This window comes from Sorex araneus, chromosome 1, assembly GCF_027595985.1.
Source record: "Sorex araneus isolate mSorAra2 chromosome 1, mSorAra2.pri, whole genome shotgun sequence".
Classification (NCBI taxonomy): Eukaryota; Metazoa; Chordata; class Mammalia; order Eulipotyphla; family Soricidae; genus Sorex; species Sorex araneus.
The window spans coordinates 39978977-40003336 of NC_073302.1; the positions used below are offsets into that span (position 1 = coordinate 39978977).

Below are 24360 nucleotides of genomic sequence, written 5' to 3' on the forward strand. Positions count from 1 at the left end.
GGCTTTCTGATGCCTGCTGTCGCGGTCACCCTGGACTCTTGTCCCGGCACTTCCTTAGCCCTGTCTCTGGCCTGACCTCTTGGTTCCCTGACCGCAGTGAGCATTAGAGCTTGTGGGGGGCGGGGCGGCTGAGGAAGACTCTGCTAGCTCTATTTCCTCAGATTTGCAGGAACCACCAGAATTCCTCATTCCCTCTTCCGCCCTGCCTAAGGCCACACTGAGCTTTATTCCCCGCCCCCCCAGCACAGTCTCCACCCCCTCCACCCCCCTAGCCTGGCCGAGGATTCCGAGTGTGTCTGGCCTGGGGGTGTGTAAGGGGCTGAGGGTGACAGGGGGCTCCAGTTTCTGGAGGTGCGATGGTATCTGTGCGGAAGATCGGCCGTTCCGAGTGTGTGATGGTATCCATATGTGAGACCGGGGCTGTTCTGCTGAGCAAACGCGAGAGCCCGTGTGTCTGTGAGACTCTGGCTGTCATGCTCGTGTGCGCGCACCCCAGCCCCGGGGAGGCTGTGGCAGTGGGTGTCCACACAGGAAGCCAGGCTATGTGGGCAGAATGGTCCACTCACTCCCCGGGGTGCCCCTGTCTTCCAGGGGCCGCCTGGGCACGTCTGTTCCTCAGGGCTGGCTCTGTGTGTGTGTGTTTGTGTGTGTGCGTGCGTGTGTGTTTGTGGGCGCGCCCATGGAGGTGGCTGGTATTGGGGACCTCTGCCCAGGGGAGTGAGGGCCCTCATGTATGCCCTGTCTCACTGGGCACTGGGTGCCCCCTGAGCGGCTGGGGTGTGTGTGAGCATGTGCGCGAGTACTCATGCCTGTGTTTACCCATCAGGAACAGATTGCTCTGGCTTCCCTGCTGCGAGGAGGGAGACGGGGGAGGAAAGATGCTTTCTCTTGCCCAGCAGACCAGAAACTTCCTCAGCAGTCTTATGTGCCGTGCATGCGTGTTACGGGCGAGAAAGCAGGGCTGGGCCATGAGACTGGGCTTGGGACCCCCTCACGCCGCTCAAGCTCTCGGAAAGACCCCTTCAGTGTTTTTTTGTTATAGCCAATGTCCTGATGGCCCCGATGGCCCACCTCCCACCGTGTGTGTGTGTGTGTGTGTGTGTGTGCACATGCATGCGTGTGCTGGTGTGTGTGTGCATGCCTGCTCGTGTGTCTGTGTGCACACCCACCAGCTTGCAAGGATCGACCTCTGTGTGTGTCGGAGGGAGTGTCTGCCTTCTTGTAGCGCTCTGTGTGTGTGTGTGTGTGTGTGTGTGTGTGTGTGTGTGTGTGTGTGTTGGGGAGAGGAGGGGCTAGAGCTTCTGAGGCAAATAGGTCTTTGTCCGAGCCACCAAAGTCCGGCCAGCTGGGCTGTCCTTCCTCCAGTCGGTCTCCTGCACCCCCTTCCTGCCCTATTTCATCCTCCGTAGACGCCCCTAAGCCCCCGCCCCCAGCGAAGGGACGCCCCCCTCAGCCTGTTCTGTGACTATTCCCTGGCTACAGGGGTCCTTCCTGCAACCCCTTCCTCTCTCCCGCACACTCAACCTGCCTGTGTGCAGGCCTGTCCTGGGCAGAGGTTTGCTCCGATGCTGCTAAAAGCCAAAGGGCGCTGGCTAAGGCTGGGCGATGGGGGCATTTGGCTCTGTGAAGTTGTCCAGGACCCCCCTGTGCCCAAAGGGAGGCTGTGAACTTCTCTGCCCTTTCCTGCTCCCTACGGGCGTGCTAGGGCCCTGGGAGCAGAGGGCTTTCCAGGGAGAGACCAGACCTGCATTGGCAGGGTGGGGGTGGGGGGACCTGCACGTTTGCCCTGCACCCTGCCTGGCCATCGGGCAGCCTGCAGGGGCCCCTGAGAAGTGCTCCACCGGTGGGGTGCCCCCTGCCCCGGGACACCTCCCAGCTGCCCCAGGCCCTCCTCCCTAGCACGCCCGCACACACGTGCAACAGGGCACGCACACGCTGATCTCAGGGTCCCCACGGTGCAAGAGGCCGGGGTGGGGGGGGGGGAGCGGTGAGCACTCAGAGTCCAGGCTGCTGCCAAAATCCATCGGAATCTTGTCCCCCCCAGGCCCCCATCTCCGGCTGTGGAGGTCACAACAGCAGGTGCGGATACCCACCCCCCCCCACTCACTGACAATGGGCCGCCTCCTTTCCACAGCCTCAGCCAGCGCTGGAGCTGGGGGACCGCTCTCCACAACACCCCCCCTCCCTCCCGGCCCCCTCCCACTGCAGCTTCTCCTACCCCCTTCTCGGGGAGGGGAGCAGGGGTCCTCTCCCGGAGCCCGGGGAGCTGGCTCCTGCAGTGGGTCGACACCCCTCGGTCAGCCTGCAGGAGATGAGGCTTGAATCCTGAACCCAGGTCTGGCTTGCGGGTAGGGGGCGGGGTGTGTGCATGTGAGGGGGGGGGGCACCTCGGGCCTAGGGAAGGATCAGGTCTGGACTCAGAGAGAAGAAGCTGGAGGCCCGAGTGCAGCCACGGAGGGGGTGGGGGCCTGCGCCCACCGCCAGCCCCAGCCCAGGAGCTGGCCCCTGACCCAGCCCGCCCCCTCCCTGGTGGGGGGCCTGCCGGGCCAGCTGCCAGGGGCCAGGCCTCCCTCCCCAGCCTGCGCCCCCCCCCACCAGCCTCTGGCCGCTCAGGCCTCTGCCCCCGCCCCCACCGCCCACGCTGTCCAGGCTGCCTAGGGGCCTGGTGGGATCCGGGGGCCTCCTGGCCTCAGCCCCTCCTCCCCCTCCTGGAGCTTCCCTCCCGCCCGGACTGTCTCTCCCAAGCTCCCCCTCAGCCAGTGCTGCTCCTCCCTGCCCACTGCGGCCGGCCGCCACGCCGTGGCCAGTCTCTGCCCCGGTCTGCCTCCTTTTCCCTCCCCATCTCCTAAGGGCAGGCTTCCCTTCCCGGGCACCCCCAAGCAGCTAGACCCTGCACTGTCCTGTCTCGGCCTGTGCTTTCTTCCCAGGCGGCCTCCCAACGGCTGCCCCAGGGATGGAGGGAGGGGCTGAGACCCCCTCCTCAGACTTTTCTTCATATGGTGTCAGGCCGGGTGGCTGTGGGCCTGAAGCTAGGGCCTGGCCCTGTGCTGAGGCCCCGGGCAGATGGCTGAGCCCGACTTCCCCTCCGGGGCCCCTGGGGAGAGCAGGGGCCTTCGCCGGTTCTTGGTTTTTCAGAGACACCACCTAGGGCCACCGGCCCATTCATGGTCCAGCGGGCGCTCCGTGCCCCAGGATTACTGTGACGTGGTGACTCCCAGTGATTGTCTGTGTCACTGAGATTATCGTGTGTGTGTGTGTGTGTGTGTGTGTGTGTGTGTGTGTGTGTGTGTGTGTGTGTGGTGCTGGGGATTGGACCCTGGACATCACTCATGCAAGGTACCTGCTCACCTGCTGAGCTGCCTCCTCCCTAGCCGTGACTCTCAGTCTTGCTGTAGCGTTGAGGTCCCTGTCACGATGACTGTCATATCAGCAGGCATCTCAGGGAGACAGTGGCGGGAGCTGGGGCCCCTGAGGGCCGGGGAGACAGTGCAGGAGGTGAGGCACTTGCCTTGTCCACGGCTGATCCTGGCCAGGAGTGAATCCTAAGCAATGCCAGGTGTGGCCCAAGCCCCCAGCCCTTCAAAAAAAGCAAGTTGGGGCGGGGACCAGAGAGCTTGTACAGCAGTAGGGGCACTTGTCTTGCATGTGCCTGACTTGGATTTGATCCCAGCACCTCACAGGGTCCCCTGAGTCCCACCAGGATTGATCCCTGAGCACAGAGCCAGGAATAAGCCCTGAGCACAGCTGGGTGTGGCCCCCAAACAAACAGCTCCCCCTCCAAACAAAACATTTGCAAAAAAAAAAGAAAATTGGGGCTCTAGAACTTCTCTCCGTCTCTTTTTTTTTCCAGGGGGTACCTGGCGGTACTTTGGGGCGACTCCCAGCTCTATGCACAGGGGTCACTCCTGGTGTCCTGCAGTGCCGGGATTGAGCTCCTGCATGGCCCCCACTCCAGCCTCTCTCCCTCGGCCCAGAACTACTTGTCTCTGGCTGCATCACCTCCGTGCGTGTGTCTGTGGTGGTGACACTCTGGTGTTCTGAGACAGGACTGTCTGGGTTGCTGACCACTGGACTCTTTTCTTACCAATGTCCCCTGTCCCCTCTTCCTGGTGGGGCGGGGGGGGGGGCAGAAACTGGACTGACCCCGTGGAGGGCCCGTGGATGGAGCTCCGTGGGCCTGAACCTCCCTGAACGGTGGGGTGTGGATCGGAACATTCCTGGGAAAGTTCTCTTTGCCCTGGGCTGGGTAGCTGCGCTGAGCGAGGGCAGGGGTGGGGAGCCTGGAGGCCTCCCGCCGCAGCTGGGCAGCTCGCAGCCTGGGAAGGAGTGGACAGAGGGGAGACACGGTGAGCTGGGGCTTTGCTGGGGCATCCTGGATGCTGAGGGGGGGTGTCTCCTCTGGCCCTCTGTGGAGTAGGGGGCCGAGAGATATCGGGGGCAGCACTGAGACCCTGCGAGCTCGCCCTCTGGGTCTCTCCCCCCGTCCTGACCCTCCTCCCAACTCTCTATCTCCCTCCCTGCTCCCGTTCTCCCTAGCTCTGCCTTCTCCGCTCACGACTTACCCTTTCTCCCTGCCTCTGTGGTCTCCGGGGTCTCTCCCTCCTGTGAGGTGCCCCCAATCCTGCAGTGCCTGGTGCCCCCTCCCCCGCCGGCTTTCCGCAGCGCTTGCCCGCAGCAGGGCCCATCTTGGCTCCCATGGCAGCAGCCCCGTTGGCCCAGGGCCCGGCCCTTACAGTAACTCATCGGGCTGATGGAGGCGACTTTGATGAGGAGGCCGCCCCTCCCCCGCAGGGTGGAGTGTATGAGAGTGTGTGGAGGTGGGCACACACATGCATGCGTGTGTGTGTGTGTGTGTGTGTGTGTGTGTGTGTGTAAGTAAGAGAGAGAGAGAGAGGGAGGGAGAGAGAGAGTGTGGGGAGGTGGGCGCACACACGCACCTGTGTGTGTATGTGTGAGAAAGAGTGTGTGGAGGTGTGTGTGTGCAGGGTATGTGCATGTGGGGGTGGGTGAATGTGTGTGGGTGAGTGTGTGGAGGTGGGTGAGTGTGTGGGGCATGAGTGTGTATGGATGTGTGTGGGGGAGTGTGGAGGTGAGTGTGTATGGTGTGTGAGTATGTGTGGTGTGTGAGTGTGTGGAGGTGGGTGAATGTGTGCGTGATTTTGTGTGGAGGTGTGTGTGTGTGTGTGAGGTGAGGTGTGTGTGGTGGATGGTATGAGTGTGTGGAGGTGGGTGTATATGGGGTGTGGAGTGTGTTTGGGTGTGTGGAGATGGATGAATGTGTGTGCGTGAGAGTGTGGGGTGTGTGAATGTGTGTATGAGTGAGTGTAGGTGTGTGTGTGTGTGTGTGTGTGTGTGTGTGTGTGTGTGTGATGCATCTTTGCACTGGGAAGGGGCCGGGAGCAGACAGCCCCCCTGTGTGCTGCCCCCTTGCTCTCCCCGCGGTCCACTCTGCCGCTCCCTCTCCTGCCATGTCCAGGTTTCTGCGCCCCTTGAGGCGGAGTGGACAGAGGCAGCCGTGGAGAGGCAGGAGGCCCTGGTCTCTGAGTGCAGACACTCTGGGGTTCAGCTCTGGGCCTCTGCACTTGCTGGTGGTGACTTACCCCAGGTCTTGCCTGAGAGGGCAGTGGGGAGGCTCAGAGATGCCAGGCAGAGGGGAAGCTGAGGCCTGGGAGCCACTGCCTGTGGGACAGGACAGTTGAGGTGGCGCAGTGACCCCTGAGGCTGTGAGTGCAGATGAGGAGCCCTCCTAGTGAGGGGACGTGGAGTCTTTTGTGGTAGAAGGGTTCCCGCACGGCTCCAGGCTGACACCCGCTGGAGTGTCTCAGTGACCAGGCCGGGGGCACGTCTCTCCCCTGTCTGACTGTGTCCGAGTCTCCCAGGCAGTGTGTGCAAGGGCGTGTGTCGCTGCTTGCACAGCCTATGCGTGGCTGGCCGTCTCTGGCTCTTTCCTCTAGCCGTCTCTCCGTGGTGGTGCCTGCTCTTGGGTCTGTTCGTTTCTCTGGCTGTTCTCGGCTTGTGCGTCAGGCTGTCCACCTCGGGCACAGTTTCTGACACCCTCCAGGCTGTGTCACAGCTGCTTGGTTTTCTGGATCTTTGTCCCGTGAGGTGTCAGCTTGCATCTGGCCGAGTCATTTCCAGCCTACCAGGCTGGGCCTTGGGTGGTGGCTGGTGCCAGTTGTTCCACTCTGGGTCTACCTGGTTCTCTCTGATTTTGTTTGTTTGGGGGCTGTACCCGGCAGTGCTCAGGGCTTACTCCTCCTCGCTCTGGGCTCAGGAATCACTCCTGGCGGGGCCCGGGAGACCAGATGGGGTGGTGGGGATCGAACCCGCACGGTGGGCTGTGTACAAGACAAGAGCCCTTGCGTCTATGTGATGGCTCCAGCCCCTTCTCTCTGGCTTGGATTGTCCCATCTGGTTGGGGCACATCCCTGGCCCCTGTCTCTGCTCAGGCTCTGACTCTGGCTCTAACTGTGTACCCCCCATCCCTTCTGCTTCTCCCTGGCTGACAGCCCCCACTGTCCTGAGATGAGTGGGAGGGTCAGATTTGGGGTGCACAGAGTTATTTCCGTCTTCAGTCTCGAGTGTCTGCTGATGGGCACATCCCAAGAGTAGGGAGGAGGGTCCTCCTCGGCTTCCGGGGACTTGTCCTGAGCGTGTTCTGGGTGCCTCAGGGATCCCTGTAGACACTGATACGCGTCTTCTGTGGGGTGAGATCTCAGGCTCCGAGGGCAAGAGTCCCTGATGGAGCTTCAGTGAGCACCCCTCATTTTCCCTCCTGATTGTTGGGGTACCCTCCCGCAGAAGCTGCCACAGACCTCAAGCCCAGAGGCCGGACCCCCTGAGAGCAAACCCGAGGGGCCCCGGGGCACCCAGCTTTCAGGTTTTCTCCGAGTGCGGACATTCCCGGAGCTGCCGGTGCAGACAACCTCTCTCTCTGGCAGGGCGCAGCGTGGCGGCTAAGTAGCCAACTTCACAGGCAAAGCCATTATTATTTTTTGGTAGAAAACTGGCCCCCGCATTAGGGACGCCCCATAATTCATCCGTGGTCGACTCCCTCCTGCAGCCCCAGCCTTATCGAACAGCAAACCACCGCCGCCAGGTGCCTCCTGCCGCCTTAGCCAGCCTCGGCCCACGGATGCCAATAATGTCACTTTCTGTTGCTTGAAAGAGGATCCTGAGCCCCACTAAGGACACTGGGGTCAAGGTTCCAGGGCCCTCCAGCTGGGGTTTCCAGGCTTGCCCTGAGAAGTCGGGGGGCTCCACAGGAGGCCCCCGCTGGGCTGCCGCTGTGCCTTCTCCCAGCTCCCTGTCTCTCCCCGCAGATGGCCGCTCCGGTGCCCTGGGCCTGCTGTGCCGTGCTGGCCGCCGCCGCCGCTGTGGTCTACGCGCAGAGACACAGTCCACAGGGTGAGTGCTGGGGGGTGGGTGGGGGTGTGTGGGGGCGGGAGCTGAGCACCCACTCGCTGTCCCACAGGCAGAGGGGCGAGAGTCCCACTACACCACAGCAAGGCGGGGGGGGGGGGGCTGCCTGGCTTCCCATTGAGTTGTAGGGCCCAGACAGGTGGGGTGGGAGGGCCCTGTAGCTGGTGTAATGGGGTCCCCCGGGGCTGCGGCAAGGCCATGGTCAGTCTCTTATTCCAGGGTAGCCTCTCCCTCGGGGCCCCCTGGCCTCGAGCTGTGGTCCTCCACGGGCAACATTTAACCTTTGCCCCCCTCGGGCTCTCCTGGGGGGTCCCTGGAGATCCTCTTGTCTAGCGCACGGTTTCCCCAGATTGGCTGCACTGCCCAGGTCCCCGCCCCACACCGCCGCCCCGCTAGCGCTGGGGTAATCTGGGGGGTGCCGCTGCTTGGGAAGGGTCTTTACACGCGAGAGGACAGAGATCCAGGGGTGCACTGAGTGATTTTTTTTTTGAGAAGGGGGCAGGAGACCAGGTTAAGTTTGGGGAACTCTGCCCTAGAGGGAAGATAGGGACAAAGCAAGAGGGGGCTGGGCAGGGCACACTGAATGGGGTGGGCACCCCCAAGAAGGGACAGGTCAGTGAGAGGATGGCTGCGGAGTTGGGCTGGGGAGTGCCCCCAACTCCTCGTTTCCAGGGGAGGCACTGCACCTCCGCCCGCTCCTAGAATGGACGGGGTGGGGGCACAAGGTCTGACTTGGAGACATGACCCTAGGGGGCTGATGGTAGGGACGGTGGTGTGTGTGTGTCCTGTCCCCTGTGTGTATGTCCTGACCCCCTATGTGTGTCTCATCCCCTGTGTGTGTGTTCTATTGCCCGTGTGTGTGTCCTGTCCCCCTGTGTGTGTCCTGTCTCGTTTGTATGTGTCCTGTCCCCATGTGTGTATGTGTGTGTCCTGTCTCCTGTGTGTGTGTGTGTGTATTCTATACCCCATGTGTGTCCTATAGCCCATGTGCTTGTACTGTCCCCATGTGTGAGTCTTGCACTCCTTTTGAGTTCTGTACCCCATGTGTGCCCTGTCTATGTCCTTACCCTGTGTGTGTCTTGTATCTTGTGTGTGAGTCCTGTACTGAGAGAGAGAACAGAGGGAGGGAGGGGAGAGAGAGCTAGAGGATTGAGGAGAGAGGAGAGAGGAAAAGAGGAGAGAGAGAGAGAGAGAGAGAGAGAGAGAGAGAGAGAGAGAGAGAGAGAGAGAGAGAGAGAGAGGAGTGAGAGAGGAGAGAGTCCATCCTCAGTGTGTCGCTTCTTTCATCCATCCCGGGAGCTGAGGCACTGACGCAGCTGTGCCTCTGGGTGGGGGGTCCTTGTGGCACAGACGGGAACGCGTCCATCCTGGGTGTCACGCTCCTGGAGGCGGATGTGGCCCCGGGTGACTGTCTCCTAGTGTTTTCCTCTGTGGTCAGGGTCCTCTCAGGGGGTGGCGGTGCCGCTGCCTGCCCGCCCGGGGAGGGGGATCATTTCCGGCCAGTGGTCCCCTGCGTGAGCCCATGCGCAGGTGTGAGGGCGCCCTCGGCCGGGTCCCCCGCGCGCTCCCCGTCCATGACCTCATCCTGTCTCTGTCTCTCATCCTGGCTGCTCACAACCTTTTCACAGCTGATTCCTTTGGAGCATTTGTCACCGCCTCAGGGCCAAGAACCCCGTCCTCCCCCTCCTGCCTGATTTAATTTCTGAAATGGACAGCACATCACTGGGGCACCCCCGGGGCGGGGGTGGGGGTGCCTCCGGAGACAAAGGATGCAGTTGCTGCCTCTAGGGGCTGTGGCCCTGGGTGTGATTGCCCCGCCCCTCAGTGTGGCCTGCGGTTGTCTGCTGTCACTGTGTTGTCACCTCTTCTCCCTGCCTGCGTGTGTCCCTGCCCGCTGGCTTGGTCACCTCCTTGGGAGGTGGGGAAGTGACTCCCCGTGGTCATTTTTGCTGTGTGATCCTGGGTGCTGCCCCCTTAAGGACCGTGAGGCTCTACTGCCCCTCCCCCGGTGTGAGTGGGCCTGGAGGGGTCCACTGGTGTCCAGGGCTGCTATCGAGGTCTGGATGTATTCACCGACACCACGATGGCCACGCCCCTTCCACAACGGTCAGTCCTCCTCCTCCTCCTCCTCCTCCTCCTCCTCCTCCTCCTCCTCCTCCTCCTCCTCCTCCTCCTCCTCCTCCTCCTCTTCCTCCTCCTCCCGTGTCTCCGTCTCCGTCTCCGCAGCTGGATGCGGAGTCTCTGTTGGGGGGTGGTGCTGAGAGAGAGGGGCTTGGCACGTTTCCTGGAAGCTCCAGGTTTTTGGAAGGGAGGCTGGAGGGGGGCTCAGTGGCTAGGGCTGGTGGATTGGGGGGGCTCTATGGCTTGAGCTTTGTGGACACTGGGCCTCTGGTCAGGGGGAGGCCCGCGTCCAGCCTCTGGTCCAGCCTCGCAGCTGTGGCCTCCAAGGCCCCCAGCCGCCGCCCTTCCGTCCGTTCATCCCCTGCTCTGTGGTCCCAGGCCCCACAGACGATTGGTCGGGGCTGGCGGGGAGCCCTGCTCCCCTCTCTCTGGACAGAGGCTGGGAGAAGGGCAGGACAGAGCCGGGTCTCTGGGCAGACCCTGGCACAGGCCGCGCCCGCCCAGACACAGCCCTGGTCCCGTGCGCTGGCTGGGCAGAGTGGTGGTGGGGGGCGGGGAAGGGGGCTTGGGGGCTGTCAGGAAGGGGGCGGCTGGCGGTGGAGGGATTCCTACCCCCTGTGGTCCCAGTGGTGTTAACAAGTCTAATTAAGAGGCCACTGGCCCAACTTAATTGGCTCGTTAACAGGAATTGCCTCTGAAAATCCCCCAACTCAGCGGGGTGGCGCCCTGGAGGGGAGATACCGGGGAGTGTTAACGAGGGACACCGCCCCCCCAGCTCTGCCCCCACCCCTGCTTTCTCCTCACACCCTCGCTCCACAGGTCTGGCTGGGAAAGCATCTGTCCTTCTTCCAGCCTGGAGGGGGGGTTTGCTCCCGCCCCGCTCTGCTGAGCTGTTGTCCCCAGCCTGGTGGCTGCAGCTCTGTCCCCAGCCAACTCGGCCGGCCAGGGCTCAGCGCTCCCTCCCACCTCTCTCTCCACTCCTCCTGGGCTCTGTCCATCACACCCGCCCTGCGTTGTTGCTTTGGTCAGGGCTGGGGTGTGCTTCTGGCCCTGACAGTCCCTTGCCGTGGGGGTGCGGGGGGAGAGCGGGGAGGGCAGCAGGAGAGGACCTGTCCTAGGGCTCCCCACCCCCACTCCTGCAGTTCCTGCCTGCGGAGATGAGAGCTGCCAGGATTCCCCAGGGTTCCGGAGCTGGGTCCTGGCCCTTCTCCCTGCTGCTGCCCAGGCAGCCCTGGCTAATTGTGGGGGGTGGGGGCGTGTCCAGGGGAGCCAGATTGGCGCGAGTGGGGGTGGGGGGCGGGAGGAGGCAGGCTGGAGACAAAAGAGAAAAAGATGGCCGGAGGGGGTGCACAGAAAAAGAAATTTTGGATTGGGGTCCTCGGCTCCACCCTGCACAGGAAGCCGGTGTCCAGAACTGGTTTAGGAGGAAGGTGGCAAGAGATTGGGTGCGTGGGGATCGCGAAGATACGAAGGGTTGGAGGGCGGCTGGGCTCTCCCTGCAGAGAACCTGCACCTGTAGCTTTCTGAAGCCTCAGCCCACCCGCCTGTCCCTGCTCCCAGCCCAGGACACCCCCAGGTCCCTGCAGACAGGTGGTCTGCGCTGGCCACCTCCCAGGGCTGGGCGGTGCCGCTGTGACCTGTGACCTGTGACCTCCTCCCTGTGCTGCCCCCCTCCACCCCCATCCAGAGGCCCCCCACGTGCAGTATGAGCGCCTGGGCTCTGATGTGACGCTGCCATGCGGGACAGCGAGCTGGGACGCTGCTGTGACCTGGCGGGTGAACGGGACGGACCTGGCGGCTGACCTGCTCAACGGCTCCCAGCTGGTGCTCCGGGGCCTGGAGCTGGGCCACAGCGGCCTCTACGACTGCTTCCACCGGGACTCCTGGCACCAGCGGCACCAGGTGGTGCTGCACGTGGGCCGTAAGTGCCACCCCCGCCCAACACCCCAACACCACCCCTAGTCAGCCCGTGTCCTACTGGGGGGCGGCAGGGGGGTAGGGGCGTCCCGCCATGACTCATGTCTGCTGATCCTAGCCCAACCTGCTCTGGCCTCTGAGCCCAGCACTCCTGGGGTCTCCCCTCTTGCTCCCTCTGACAAGCTGGGCCCAGAAGAGCTGGCCAGGAGAGCCGGGCTGGGGAGGTATACCCGGGCCAGACTCCAGTCAGAACAGCCACGGTGGGGGGGGGTGGGGGGGAGGGGCACCCAGCCCTCAGGTCCTTGGAGAGGGCCCAGGCAAGCAGGGAGGTCCAGAGGGAGAAGGTCCAGAGGGAGATTTGGAGAGGGGGAATAATAGTGAGAAAGTCAGGCTGGGCAAGAGGCTGAGTGTGACTCTGGAGCAGGAAAAGGCCCCTTGGGCTGGTGTAAACAGGGAGCCGGGGAGGGGGGCGGCTCAGGCCCAGAGTCTAGAAACTGGGCAGTCACGGGAGCAGGGGCCCAGGGAGGTGGCTTGGTGCTAGAGAGCAGACCTTGGCAGTGTGAGCTCTGGGTTTGATCCTTGGAACCACAAAATAATAGAAAGGGAAAGAAAAAAGATTCCTTCTCACTTCCCTGCAGATGAGAGGCAGGTTGGAGCCTGAGAGATAAAGCTCAGCCGGCTGGGACACATGTGCTGTTTGCAGGAGGCCCGTGTTAGCCCTGGACGCAGAGCCCAGAGTAGCCCCCAACATCACCTCTGGCCCCGCAAAAGAGCGGAGGCAGGTTGCACAGGGGGACAAAACCAGGGAAGAGAGGAAGCTCTTGTGGGTATGCAGAGGACACGGTGAAGACATGCCACCAGGGTGGGCAGTTGGGAGGAAGTTGAGCAGAAGCCTTTGGAGCTGCTTGGACTTGGGAGAAGAGAGAGGGGGAGAATCTAGGGTGCAGGCACAGCAGAACAATCTCTGTGTGTGTGTGTGTGTGTGTGTGTGTGTGTGTGTGTGTGTGTGCATGCGCACATGCAGGGCGGGGGAGGGCAGAAGACATAGTGGATTCCAGGTGGACAGTGTCTTAGTTTGGGGTTCCCAAGAATCTGGAACCCGAGATGGGAATTCATATACAAGGGCTTCACTCGACAGGCACTGCGGAAGCGGTGGCCGTTCAGGAGGAAGTTCCCTTGGGACTAGGAACTTAACCCACCCACCCACCCGGGGATGCTCAGGAGCCACTGCTGAACACACACCTCAGGAACGGAGTTGGATTTGTGGATTCAGTCCTGGGCTGAGCCCAGCGCCTTTGGCATGGTGCCTGGGCAGGCGATGTAGGTTCTGGTGGCCAGAGAAAGCTCTTAGGCAGATCACTGCAGAAGTGGGCAGCCAGTGCGAGCCAGGGCACTGGCACCCCTAGCATCTGCAGCAGACATGGCAGGGGGCCCCGGGGTGGGGGGACAACTCAGCATTGAAGGTTGGCTGGGAGACAGTGGGGGTTACTCAGGGACTCACTCGGCAGAGAGGTTGTGGGGTAAGGGGAGAGAGGACACAGCGCCAAACCCCAGAAAACAGCACTGGGTAAGAGATTGATAGAGCTAGTACAGCGGGGAGGCTGCTTGCCTTGCACACGGCCAACCTGGGGTTCGATCCCCGGCATCCCATTTGGTTCCCCAAGCTTCACCAGGAATGATCCCTGAGTGCAGAGCCAGGAGTAAACCCTGAGCACTGCGGGTGTGGTCTTCCCTCCAAAAATATCCAAGGAAGGGAGCAGGTTGGGGGAGAGTCTGGAGGGCAGGGGGCAGTGCCTCAGGAGAGGGTTTGCATGCATGGGCATGGCGAGGTTGGGGTCATGGGGAGCTCAGCTTTAGCAGGCAAAGTCAGTCCTGGAAAACCAGAGCGGCGATAGGGATAGTAGTTGAAGGGCTGCTTTTCCGTGACCCAGAGACTCTGGCCTCCACCTGGGTGGCCTGGGTGGCTGTGTCCCCACTGTCTAAGGAAGCTCTTTGATTCTTGGGTGCTGCTGAGAGGAGGGACGCCTGAGACACTGGGGCAGGCTGGCTCTGGCCCAGGCTTCCCTACGGACACCACTGACCACCCCACTGGGGCTCCAGGAGGGGTGCAGTTGGGTTTTGGTACAGAGGTGAGCCTGTGCCTGCCTCAGCCTCAGAGAGGTTATGGGTTCGGGCCCTGCTTGCACAACCCACCTGTAATATGGAGACGTTTTGGCAGGGGAGAAAGCTCAAAGGGCTGGGGTGCATGCTTGGCCCCCCAGCACTGCATGCATTCCCCACCCCCTCCCTAGTACCACCAGGAGTGACTTCCTTAGTTGGGGGAGGTGGGGTTGGGGCCACACCCATCAGTGCTCAGGGGTTATTTTTGGCTCTGTGCTTTCTTTTATTTAAAAAAAAAAAATCTATTTATTTATTTTGGTTTTGGGACCACATCTGGCGATGCTCAGGGGGTTACTCCTGGCTTTACACTTAGGAATCACTCCTGGCAGTGCTCACGGGACCATATGGGATGCCCGGGATCAGTGCCTTACCTGCTATCCTATCTCTCTGGCCCAGGAGAGATTTCCGAGCTCTAGGTGTGCCCTCCCCCCGCCCCCCCCCCCCCGAAAGAAAAGTTGATATTCTGGTGGTGGGGAGGATCCTTTTCCCACATAAAAACCTTGTCTGTGTTTAAATGGAAGAGATGGCATTTTTAACCAAATGTCTTAGTTGCAAGCCAAAGGCTGGAGCGACCCCTGTGGTCAGTGTGAGAAATGCAGGAGCAGCTCACTGGCGGCCCCTTCCCGGCTCCCCAGCCTCGGCCTTGAGTGCCACAGAGGGATGGAAGAGGCCAACTTGGCACCCATCATCCACACCCCATCGTCTCAGGTTTTTTTTTCCTTTTTTTGGTCACACCCGGCGATGCACACAGGGGTTACTCCTGGCTCTGCACTCAGGAATTATTCCTAGCGGTGCTCAGGGGACCATATGGGATGCTGGGAATCGAACCCGGGTCGGCCACATGCAAGGCAAAAAACTCCCTACCCGCTGTGCTATCGCTCTAGCCCCCCATCGTCTCAGTTTTGAATCTGCAAACTCCTGCATGAGTTTGCTGGCTCTGAGAGGTGTCTGGAGGGGAACTGCACCTCGAAGTAATGTCTGCCTTTCTTTTTCTTTTTTTGGGGGGGTGGTGGGGAGTTAGAACCACACCCAGTGGTGCTCAGGGCTTTTACTCCTGGCTCTGTGGTCAGGAATCACTCCTGGCGCTGCTCGGGGACCATCTGTAGTCAGGAGGTGGAACTGGAGTTCTAAGACTCACGACCCTCCCCCAGCCCCACCTGTCCGCCCCGTGCTGGCCAGGTTCTGGCAGCAGTGACAGGTGCTGACCTCTCATTGCCTTATTGCCCTCTAGAGAGTGGCCGAGGAGCAGAGCGCACGCATCCTCATGGTCTCAGTCACTTGATGTTAGTAACAAAGGGCTGGGCTTGGCGACACTCAGTATCAAGTGATCTCCCCGCCAGCCTGCAGAGAGCAGGCAGAGCGCCCCCTGACGTGTGGCCATTCAAACCGACAATTAGGATTTATCTGAAACATCCAGGGTTTTCCTTGCTCGGCTTCCAAGAGAACCTGATCACAAAACCATTCTGGGCGAGGTCCTCAGCCAGACTGACCTGCCTTCTTCTGACCTGTCCTCCTTCTGCCTCCGGCGTCAGGGGCCCACCGCTGCCACAGTCCCCTGCCCAATGACAGGAGCCCACGAGCAAGCAGGCTATAGGTGCCCGTGATCCGCTGCTCATTCCCCGCCTTTCGGATTCTGGCTAGAGCAAATCAGATGGATGGATGCTTTTCTATTTCCATTCCGTTTTCCTTCTCCTTCCTTCTTTCTCCTCCTCCTCCTCCCCTCCCCCCCCTTATAGCGGTGCCAGGGTCGAACCCAGGGCAGCACACATTTGCGGCCTGTGCTCCAGCACTTGAGCCAAGCAGGGGGGGCCAGGTCTTAATCGGCTTGATTGGACTATTTCTACATCTTCGGCTTTGATGCTCCGGACTGAACTTTCCACACGCTCTGGGGCCTGTTTGGCCCGGAAGGAAGGAACCGTCTATAGCTGAAGATGTCTGGGGAGAGGACCGGGTGGGGAGGAGGTGGGGGGGACCTTTGGAATAAGTGGGGGTGCCTGAGCGCTGTCAGAAGGGCTGCCCTGGACCTTGAGCGCCCCGCGGAGGGAGGAGGACCGCGGGTGGGGTCGGGGCAGGGCTGGAGCTGGAAGGGTCACTGCGTCCCGCCCCGCCTGATCTGGCCGGGCCCGGGGTGTGGGCAGCCCGCCCTTTCTCTGCGCTGGGCCGGCAGGCAGGCCTCGTGCGTGCCGGGGGCTCCAGCCCAGGCGGGCTGGCGAGATGAGAGGAAAAACATGCGGTTTGGTGGGCTGGACATGGAAAAACAAGCCAATTAGGAGGAAAACAAACAAAGCCCGGGCCAGCGGGGGCGCACGCCTGCACGCCTGCACGCACGCACGCACGCACGCACGCAGGCGCGCGCGCGCACAGCCCCACGTGGAGCCCAGGGGCGCCGCTGCGGCCACTCGCTCGAACACTCGCTCGGGCATCCCCGGAGCTCCCATCACCATCCGAGAGAGAGACTCCGGATGTGGGGCCTGGAGGGGCGGCCCGCCCGCTCGGAGTGGGGGCTCCCCGGGCGTCTTCATCGGCGCCGCCCTCGCACACATGCTCACCCGGAGTGCAGCGCGCCTGGGCGCACAGTTGCAATTGGGGGCACCCCACACACAGTGCCCAGCGCCCCGCCACGTGGTCAACAGCCCTGGGGGTCCTGACTGTGGTCTAGGGATGGAGCAACATCCCATCCACAAGCTGTCAGGGCACCTGCCCCCTCCCCAAGCCCCCCCACCGCTCTCTCAAAGCCCCAAAGCCAACAGCACGGGCGGGGTCCACCTCCTTCCCCGTCGATTCTGCCACTGCCCCAAACCGCAGGGTCTTCCGTACAGCCTGCACACCCTTTCACATTTGGAAAGCCCACTCCACAGGCCCCCCCGCCCCCATCGCCCTGTCCCCCAGCCTTCCACGCTCTCTCTCGCTGCACCCCACCTCCGCCCACCCGGCCCCTCAGCTGGGCTCCAGCTGCAGCGAGTCTCTCCTTTGCTTCCCTCGTCTTTGTTTTTCTTTCCTCATTTTCCCTCGCAGAAACCTGGTCCCTGTCAGGAAACCCAAGCCCTTCTCTGCTCAGGGCCCAGGGCCAGGCAGGAGCAGCCAGATGACAGACGAAGTCCTGCCTGGCCCTGCCGCCCCGCGACCTGCCCAGTGAGAGGGGGGCTCTGCAGGGAGTGCCAGGGGGTGGGGGGTGCACAGGCGCGTCAGGGCCAGGGCAGGCAGGAGGCCGCTGCCATGGCCCGCGCTGCCCTCGCGGGAGTCCAGGTGCAGGACGCTGACGCAGCAGCCCGCGGCCCTGCTCGCCAGCACCCTTCTCCTTTGAAGCTGGGGGTAAGGGGAGGGGTGGCAGCAGGAGGGGCAGTGGAGGCGTCTCGGCTGGCCGACCTCACAGTGTCCTTTCTCCTGGGGTGCTTGCCAACTCTGGCCTGGCCTACAGGCCCCCACAAGGTACTTCCTGTGTCCTTGGCCACCCCCCCCCCACACACACACACCACAGAGTCCCCTGAGAGATGGGGAAGGGGAGATGAGGGACACACTAGGAGGAGCAGGGAGCAGAAGCAGATGGAAATGAGGCCAGGAAGGCTTCCTGGAGGGCAGGCAGCTGTGGGCAGGAGGCTGTCCCTGGGGAGGGCGTGGGGGTGCTTATCCCCTCGCAGCATCCCCTATAGGCCCAGGCCCGGGAACAGCCTTGGCCTGCGTAGCCCACTCCACTAGCCACGTCACGGCCCATGCTTTCCCCTGCTGTAAAGCCACATAAGGCCTTGGCTCCCCCCAAACACACACACACACATCACACAGACTGGACATGTCCGTGCAACCACACCCTCCCTCTCGAACCCATGTGCCCCTCTTGTCTCTGTGGCCACTTGGCAAGCATAGGGTTCTCCTGGTGTCCCTAGTTCCTGAGCACACCCCCGCCCCGCCCCCCCCGCCCTGTTTCCTGTCCACCTGTCAGGCAGGGGGTGGAGGGGGGCGGGAACAGGAGGGAGGTGTCAGTGTCCCCGGAGCCCTGGATGGACATTCCTTGCCTGGGTCAGATCCCAGAATCTGCCTCCTTCCAGGAACCTGAGCCGGCTGCCCTCATGCTGTCCCCCGTGCCTGAGTGTGGGACAGCTGGGAGAAGTGCTCGCAGCAGCAAAAAAGTATGGCTAGAAGGCAGAAAGGACTTCCAGGCGCACACGCAATGGGGTGTGGGGGTGCAGGTCAGAGTTCCCGCGGGGGGCGTTGGCGCAGGCTTGCTGGGCAGCCCTAAGCAGGACCCTCTCCCATGCCTGCAGTGCAGACGGCTGCTGGAGCCGGGCCTCACCGGGCCAAAGGCAGAGTCCTCCAGGACGCTAGCGATGGCACAGTGGGGAGGGCCTTTGCCTTGTACTCGCCGACCTGGTTCAATCTCCAGCATCCCCTATGATCTCCTGAGCACAGAGCCAGGAGTGAGTCCTGAGCACCCCAGTTGTGGCACTCCCCCACCGGCCAAACAAGGGCAGTGTCGGGCCAGAGCGGTACACTAGGGAGGGTGTTTGCCTTGCATGCCGCCAACCCGGGTTCAATCCCCGGCAGCCCATATGGTCCCCTGGGCACCGCCAGGAGTGATTCCTGAGTGCAGAGCCAGAAGGAACCCCTGAGCATTGTCGGTGTGACCCAAAAAAACACAAAATGAAAACAAGGGGAGTAGGCCTTCCCTACTCCCTTCCAGCCACATATGGAGACACGCTGGATGTCAGTCAGTCGGGGGGCCCTTTTGCCTCTGCGTCCACTGCCACTGAGGGTCACATTCAAACCACACAGAGACTCATAACATGCCGTGCACATGCACACACATGCATGTAAACACGCGTGCACACATGCAGGCCTGTCCATGCTGTGGTTTCTGCAGAGTCTCTGTGTCTGTCCTCCTGGAGTTCTCAGCCCACAAAGGGGGGCATCTAGGGTCTGTAGGTTGAGACCTCCAGGGAATGCACCCCAACGCCTCAGCAACCAGCGGGCACACTGATTCCCCCTCCGGAGCCTGGGCGACAGGGAGACCCCATTTCCTGAGCACTGAACTGGGAGCAGCCCTCCAAGCACTGCCAGGGGTGGTCTCCTGCACCCAGCCTGGGAACAGACACGACTCGGTGGCAGGAGCAGGGTGCTGCTTCCAGCCCCGTAGCATCTGTCCTGTGACAGATGAGTCGGGGCCCGAAGCCCCCTGGCTCCCTGCCGTCCCCGCCTCTGCGGAGCAGGTGGGGGGGGGGCTCCTGCTCCACGCAGCCCTCGTTTCTCTTTAATTAAACATCTGGCTCTGCGTGGCCTGGGAAGCCTCAGCCCCTCGCTGACAGAGCCCCCGCAGCCTCTGGTACTGCTGAGGGGCTGAAGCGGGGAAGAGCGTGGGCTGTTGTGGGGCCCCCCTGTCCCCTCGCCCGAGTACCCGGGACCAGAGGCTCCGGGCATGACCAAACTGTCCTTGCCTGCAGTGCCCCCGCGGGAGCCGGTGCTCAGCTGCCGCTCCAACACTTACCCTAAGGGCTTCTACTGCAGCTGGCACCTGCCGGCGCCCACCTACATCCCCAACGCCTTCAACGTGACAGTGCTGTGAGTAGCCCGCCCCGCCCTCGCCGCCCAGCTGGGTGTGGCCCCAGGGAGGGGGGCTTGACCACCCCACCCTCACCTAACCCCTTGGGTATCGTCACGGTGCCAGGCACGGCTCCAAGCTCATGGCCTGTGAGAAGGACCCGGCCCTCAAGAACCGCTGCCACATCCGCTACGTGCACCTGTTTTCCACCATCAAATACAAGGTCTCGGTCAGCGTCGGCAATGCCCTGGGCCACAACGCCACGGCCATCACCTTTGACGAGTTCACCATCGGTGCGTGAGGAGCAGGGGAGGGCCCACCGCCTCCCAGCCCGCAGAAGGGGGTGGATGGGGGTGGCGTGCACAGCACCCACTTGTCTGTCCGTGGCGAGTGGGCGTCCCTTACCTGCGGGGCCAAGGGACACCCCGGCGGCCCTTTCCATCGTCTGTCTGGCTCCCAGAGTCGGCAGGAGGGGGAGGCGGCAGGCTGGGCCAGACCCCGCGCAGAGCAGCTGCGGCCCCCCCGCCCCCCCATGTTAATGGCTTCCTTACGGCCTGTGATGAATGAGGTGTCAGAACAGGAGACGGGACTGGGACAGATACTGCCCTCGCCCAGCCCCCTCCCAGACAGAACCTCTGTCCCACCCGAGCCAAACCTGCAGCCTCACTCTCTGCCTCGTGATCGGGGGTCCCTCACTACACTGGCCTCTCTCTCCTAGCGGGGCCATTTGATGCACCCATCAGGTCCCCAGTTCTGCCACCCTGGTGGACGTTGCTTTCACCCTGACTCAGCTTTGAACCCAGACTCAGGCTTGGGGGCAGTGCGAGAGGCTGGTGCAAGATAGGCCCCCTGATAGGCCGGGGGCTGAGGGTAGAGACCCCCACCCACCCCCAGGACCAGCAATGTGGCTCATCGTGAGCAGGGATCGGTGGGTGGGATGATGTGCCGTGTGGGTGTCACGACAGTGGATGGGATGACCATGATTGGTGATGATGGGATATCAGGGGGAGGGCAGGGATGTTGGTCAGGGTAACAGCCACAAGAGGCCATGGAGAGGGCTGGCCACTGTGACGCTGCCAAGGTGAGACAGTGGCCCTGGTGGCTAGGGTGCAAGGGGTGGAGGGAGCTCGGAGGGACATATGGCCATGAAGCTCCGTCCCCTCCACAGTGAAGCCCGATCCTCCAGAAAATGTAGTGGCTCGGCCGGTGCCCAGCAACCCTCGCCGGCTGGAGGTGACATGGCAGAACCCCTCGACCTGGCCCGACCCTGAGTCCTTCCCGCTCAAGTTTTTCCTGCGCTACCGACCCCTCATCTTGGACCAGTGGCAGCACGTGAGTGTCCCAGGCTGCAGCTCTGGGCTCTGGGTGGCATCTGCCTCCCCCTCCCCCCAGGGAGGAAAGGCTCCCTGGGCGAGAGAAGGACAGGTGTGACGGTGCAGGGGAGCCGGCTCTCTGGGGGGAGGGTGGGGCAGTGGGTAGCTCTCAGCCCTGCCCAGGCAACTCTCAGGCAACTCCCACTCCCCACTTTGTTTTGTTCTTGGTTTTTTGAGCTGTGCCCAGTGGTGCTGGGGAGAGGGGGCCGCTCCGCCTGTGCTCACAGGTACCGTGTGGTGCCAGGGACGGAGCCTGGGCCCTCCACGTGCAGGGCCTCTGCTCCCTCTAGCACCACCTCCCTGGCCCAGACAGCTCCTCCTCGCACGCTCGCCTGGACTCTGGGCCTGCGCTGGCCCCGAGAGGCAGGACTGCCCATGTCTTCGGGCCTCCCATGTGAGGTCAGGCCACAGTGTTTAGGAAGCTGACACCGGGCTGTGAGTTCAGGCTGGATGGAGGTGTGGGTCCACCAGAGTCAGGTCTCAGCGAGGGGTCATGGTGAGGTCATGGGTCAGGGGGCCTGAACCGGGGTCGTCATTGGCGCTGGTGCACAGTGAGAGGCCTTGGGGGTGTGGTTCTCTCTTCTTGAGAGCTGTGGGTACTTTGGGGTCTTGGGCTGGCACTGGGGCGGCTGCCCGCACAGGGAGGGCAAGGCAGGCGGGCTCCCTGGGTTCACCTGGACCCCTGATGACCGCGTCCACCAGACTCCAGTTCCCCACCCAGGCTGGCCTTTAAAGTGCGTAATTTGATTCCAGGGCGCCTGTCCGGGTTGGCAGGCCTGGCCCCCACAAAGGCTGCTCTCACGTTCACATGTTCCCTGACAGAGTCCGGAGTCCCTCCCGCCTGGCCAGCTGCCTGCGCCTAATGTACCGCTAATAACCAGGGTCTAGTTTCACAAGCCCCCCTCCCCCGCTAACGAGCTGCAGGCAGCATCCCTGTGCCGTGCGGTGCACACGCCAGGCCGTGAGCCTGGCCCCTCGCCCATATCCCCCCAGGGGATACGCACCCCACCCCATGCGGGGGCCACTTACCTGCCATGGGCAGACCTGACCCCGCCCCACCCGTGGGTCCCTAAGGGTTCCACATTCAAGCCCCGCTTGGCCGGGAGCAGGTGCCAGCCCTGCCTCCTGGGCATCGTGGCTGGCTCCACGGAGGAGCCCCCAAGCTCTGGCCTTGAAGAGAGGTAGGTGTGTCTCGGGGCCAGGGGGCCCCTGGGCAAGGCAGAGGGAACGACCACAGGGTCTCCAAAGGAAACGAGGGAGAACCCAGGGTAGGAATCACCCAAAAATGGGCGCCCCGAGCTCTGACAGTGACCGCCTCCACCTGGGGAAGGGGTGAGCGAGTGTGTGTGCATGTGGGGGGCCGTGTGGGCTCCCTGCGGCATCTTCTCTGTTCCTCCAGGAGGCTGGCGGGGCTGGTGTGGCACCTGCCGAGGGCACCACAGTGAGGTGCATGCCAGCCACCCGGGAAATCTTGCCAGTGGATGAGCCCTTCTCTCAAGGAGCGGGATTAAAGGATCAGTGATAAGCGAGCAAGAAGGGCCTGGCGGTGGGCGGCTGCCTGCCCAGGGCCCCGGCCACGTGCCTAGAGACTTGGGGACCCCCCAGAAGCCTATCAACAAGGTGGCGATTGGATCTACTCCCCAGGGCCCTCTCCCTCGAGAGAATGACAGGTGTGGGGTTCTGGGGGACAGGAAGGAAGGGGCTGGGGCCAAGGATCCCAGGGCTGCTCCGGCAGATGGGGACCTTGGCAGAGCCAGGACATGGGGACCAGCGGTGGGACTGGTATCCGATTCCAGGTGAGGATGGTCTTGGGGGTCCACCAGGAAGTAGGACTTACCAAGCACTTCGGCTCTTGCCTGATCCTGACCTTTGCCAGTGTCCCTAGGGTTCTAATTCGGGAGTTTGGGGGTGGGGGGGGCTAGAGGGGCCACACACACAGACGCAGCTGCACGCCTAAGAACACGCAGACACATGCGTGCATGTGCTCAAAGCCTGGCTGATCAGGTAACCCAGACCCCTCTTTTCTGGGGTTAGGGGGCGAGTATTGGAACAGGGACCAAAAAGCCCTAAAGCCAGACATGGCCCAGAGCGGGGGTGTGGGGGCCCCCTCCACCCCTGCCGGCTGCCCCTGTTTACGAGGCGGCTTAATGAGGCAGCGGGTGCCGCTGAGATGAACCAGAGCCCAGCCCGGACCTGGAGGGGCGCCGGACAGGCAGGCCAGCCTGGAGCGGGGAGACCAGCGGGATGGGGGCTGGCCGGGGCGGGGGTGCACTGCTGTGCCTTCAGGAGGAAAGAGAGCAGCTGTCCTGGTGTCCCCCCACCGCCCCCCTTTCCACCTCCGGCAGGGTATCAAGCCCGCGAGGCCTTCCTGAGAGGTGGGCCTGCCGAGGAGGCGCGGCTGGGTGCCCGGGACAGCCGGGATCCCTGGCTCTGAGTGGGCGCGGGAAGGGCAGAGAGGTCTGCAGTGCTGACCGTGTGCCGAGTCCTCGTTCCGGCCCTGTGAGAGGGATCGTTAACACCATTTTACAGGGCGGGCCATCAGCATGGGGGTGCTCAGGGTCTCTGTCCCCTCACTAGGTGGGGCAGGAGCCTCACTCCATCTGTTGGGGAACTTCCTGTCTGACCTGCGGCTGGAATGGGGGCAGCACAATCCCAACCCCTCCGTCATCTTTCTGGCCTCCTGCCTCTTTCCAGCCTCCTCACAGATTTCTTTACTTAAGTGGGAGCAGGGGCGGGGCGGGAGAGATAGTACAGCGGGTAGGGGTAGGGCACTTGGCTTGCACACGGCCGATCCGGGTTCTATCCCTGGCAACCCCGTATGGTTGCCAGGGATAGAACCCGGCACTGCCAGAAGTAGTCCCTGAGTGTGCAGCCAGGAGTGAGCCCTGAGCATCACTGGGCATGGGCCCCCCCAAAACCAAACCAAAACCAAAACAAAATATTGGTTTTTTCCTTTCTACTGGGAGCTGGCGAGATAGTACAACAGGTAAGGCATTTGCCTTGCACGTGGCTGACCTGGATTCAATCCCCGGCACCCCATACTCCTGGGCACTACTGGGTGTGGCCCACACCCCCCAACTCTGCTCCTCCCCAAAATGATTTTCTTACTCTCCGACTAGCACGGTGGTCAGGACATGTGCCCAGCGTGGGTTCCAGTGCCCACACTGCCTGGGCCCCTGTGCCGTCCAGGTGTCCCCAGCGTGTCAGTACCTGAGCAGCACCAAGTCCTCAGCCCTGGCATTGAGCCTGTGGACCACCCCCCTCCATCCCTCCTAAGTACCGCTTGGAAGCTCCCGACCCCCCAGCCAAACTAGAAGATTTCCTCATTCTCCCTGAGGAACAGGCTTGTCTCCCCCTGGCAGAGGGGTTTTTTCCTTTCTACTGGGGTTGGGGGCGTCTCTCTCCCACTGGCACTCTAAGCGGGAATATTCTCAGCCTGCACCCCCCACCCCTCAGCGAGCTGTCTTCACTCTCCCCAGCACTTGCCCCCGCCCCGATACTGCCCCTCCCAGGGGTGTCCTTGCCCACCCCCGTCCCGCTCCGGCTGCAGGTGGAGCTGTCGGACGGCACGGCGCACACCATCACAGACGCCTACGCCGGCAAGGAGTACATCATCCAGGTGGCCGCCAAGGACAATGAGATCGGCACGTGGAGCGACTGGAGCGTGGCCGCGCACGCCACGCCCTGGACCGAGGAGCCCCGACACCTCACCACAGAGGCCCAGGCCCCCGGTGAGCCCTTCCCCACTCCTCCCCACTCGCGCGCGCGCACACACACACACACGCTGCCCCACTGTCTCTGGGCCTTTGACCTTCAAAGGGCGCCCCACCTTTTACG

At 62.6% G+C, this 24360-nt stretch overlaps 1 protein-coding gene across 3 annotated transcripts in view; it reads left to right on the plus strand.

Annotated features, from left to right (window-relative positions):
- CNTFR (ciliary neurotrophic factor receptor) overlaps positions 1 to 24360 on the plus strand; it is a 57275-nt gene that overhangs the window by 13204 nt on the left and 19711 nt on the right. For all 3 annotated transcript variants that reach the window (XM_055145737.1, XM_055145723.1, XM_055145730.1), the window contains exons 3-8: positions 7323 to 7407; positions 11231 to 11464; positions 19053 to 19170; positions 19277 to 19443; positions 20319 to 20482; positions 24074 to 24254. In XM_055145737.1, coding sequence (XP_055001712.1) covers positions 7323 to 7407; positions 11231 to 11464; positions 19053 to 19170; positions 19277 to 19443; positions 20319 to 20482; positions 24074 to 24254 — 949 coding nt within the window. The remainder of the gene's footprint in view (positions 1 to 7322; positions 7408 to 11230; positions 11465 to 19052; positions 19171 to 19276; positions 19444 to 20318; positions 20483 to 24073; positions 24255 to 24360) is intronic.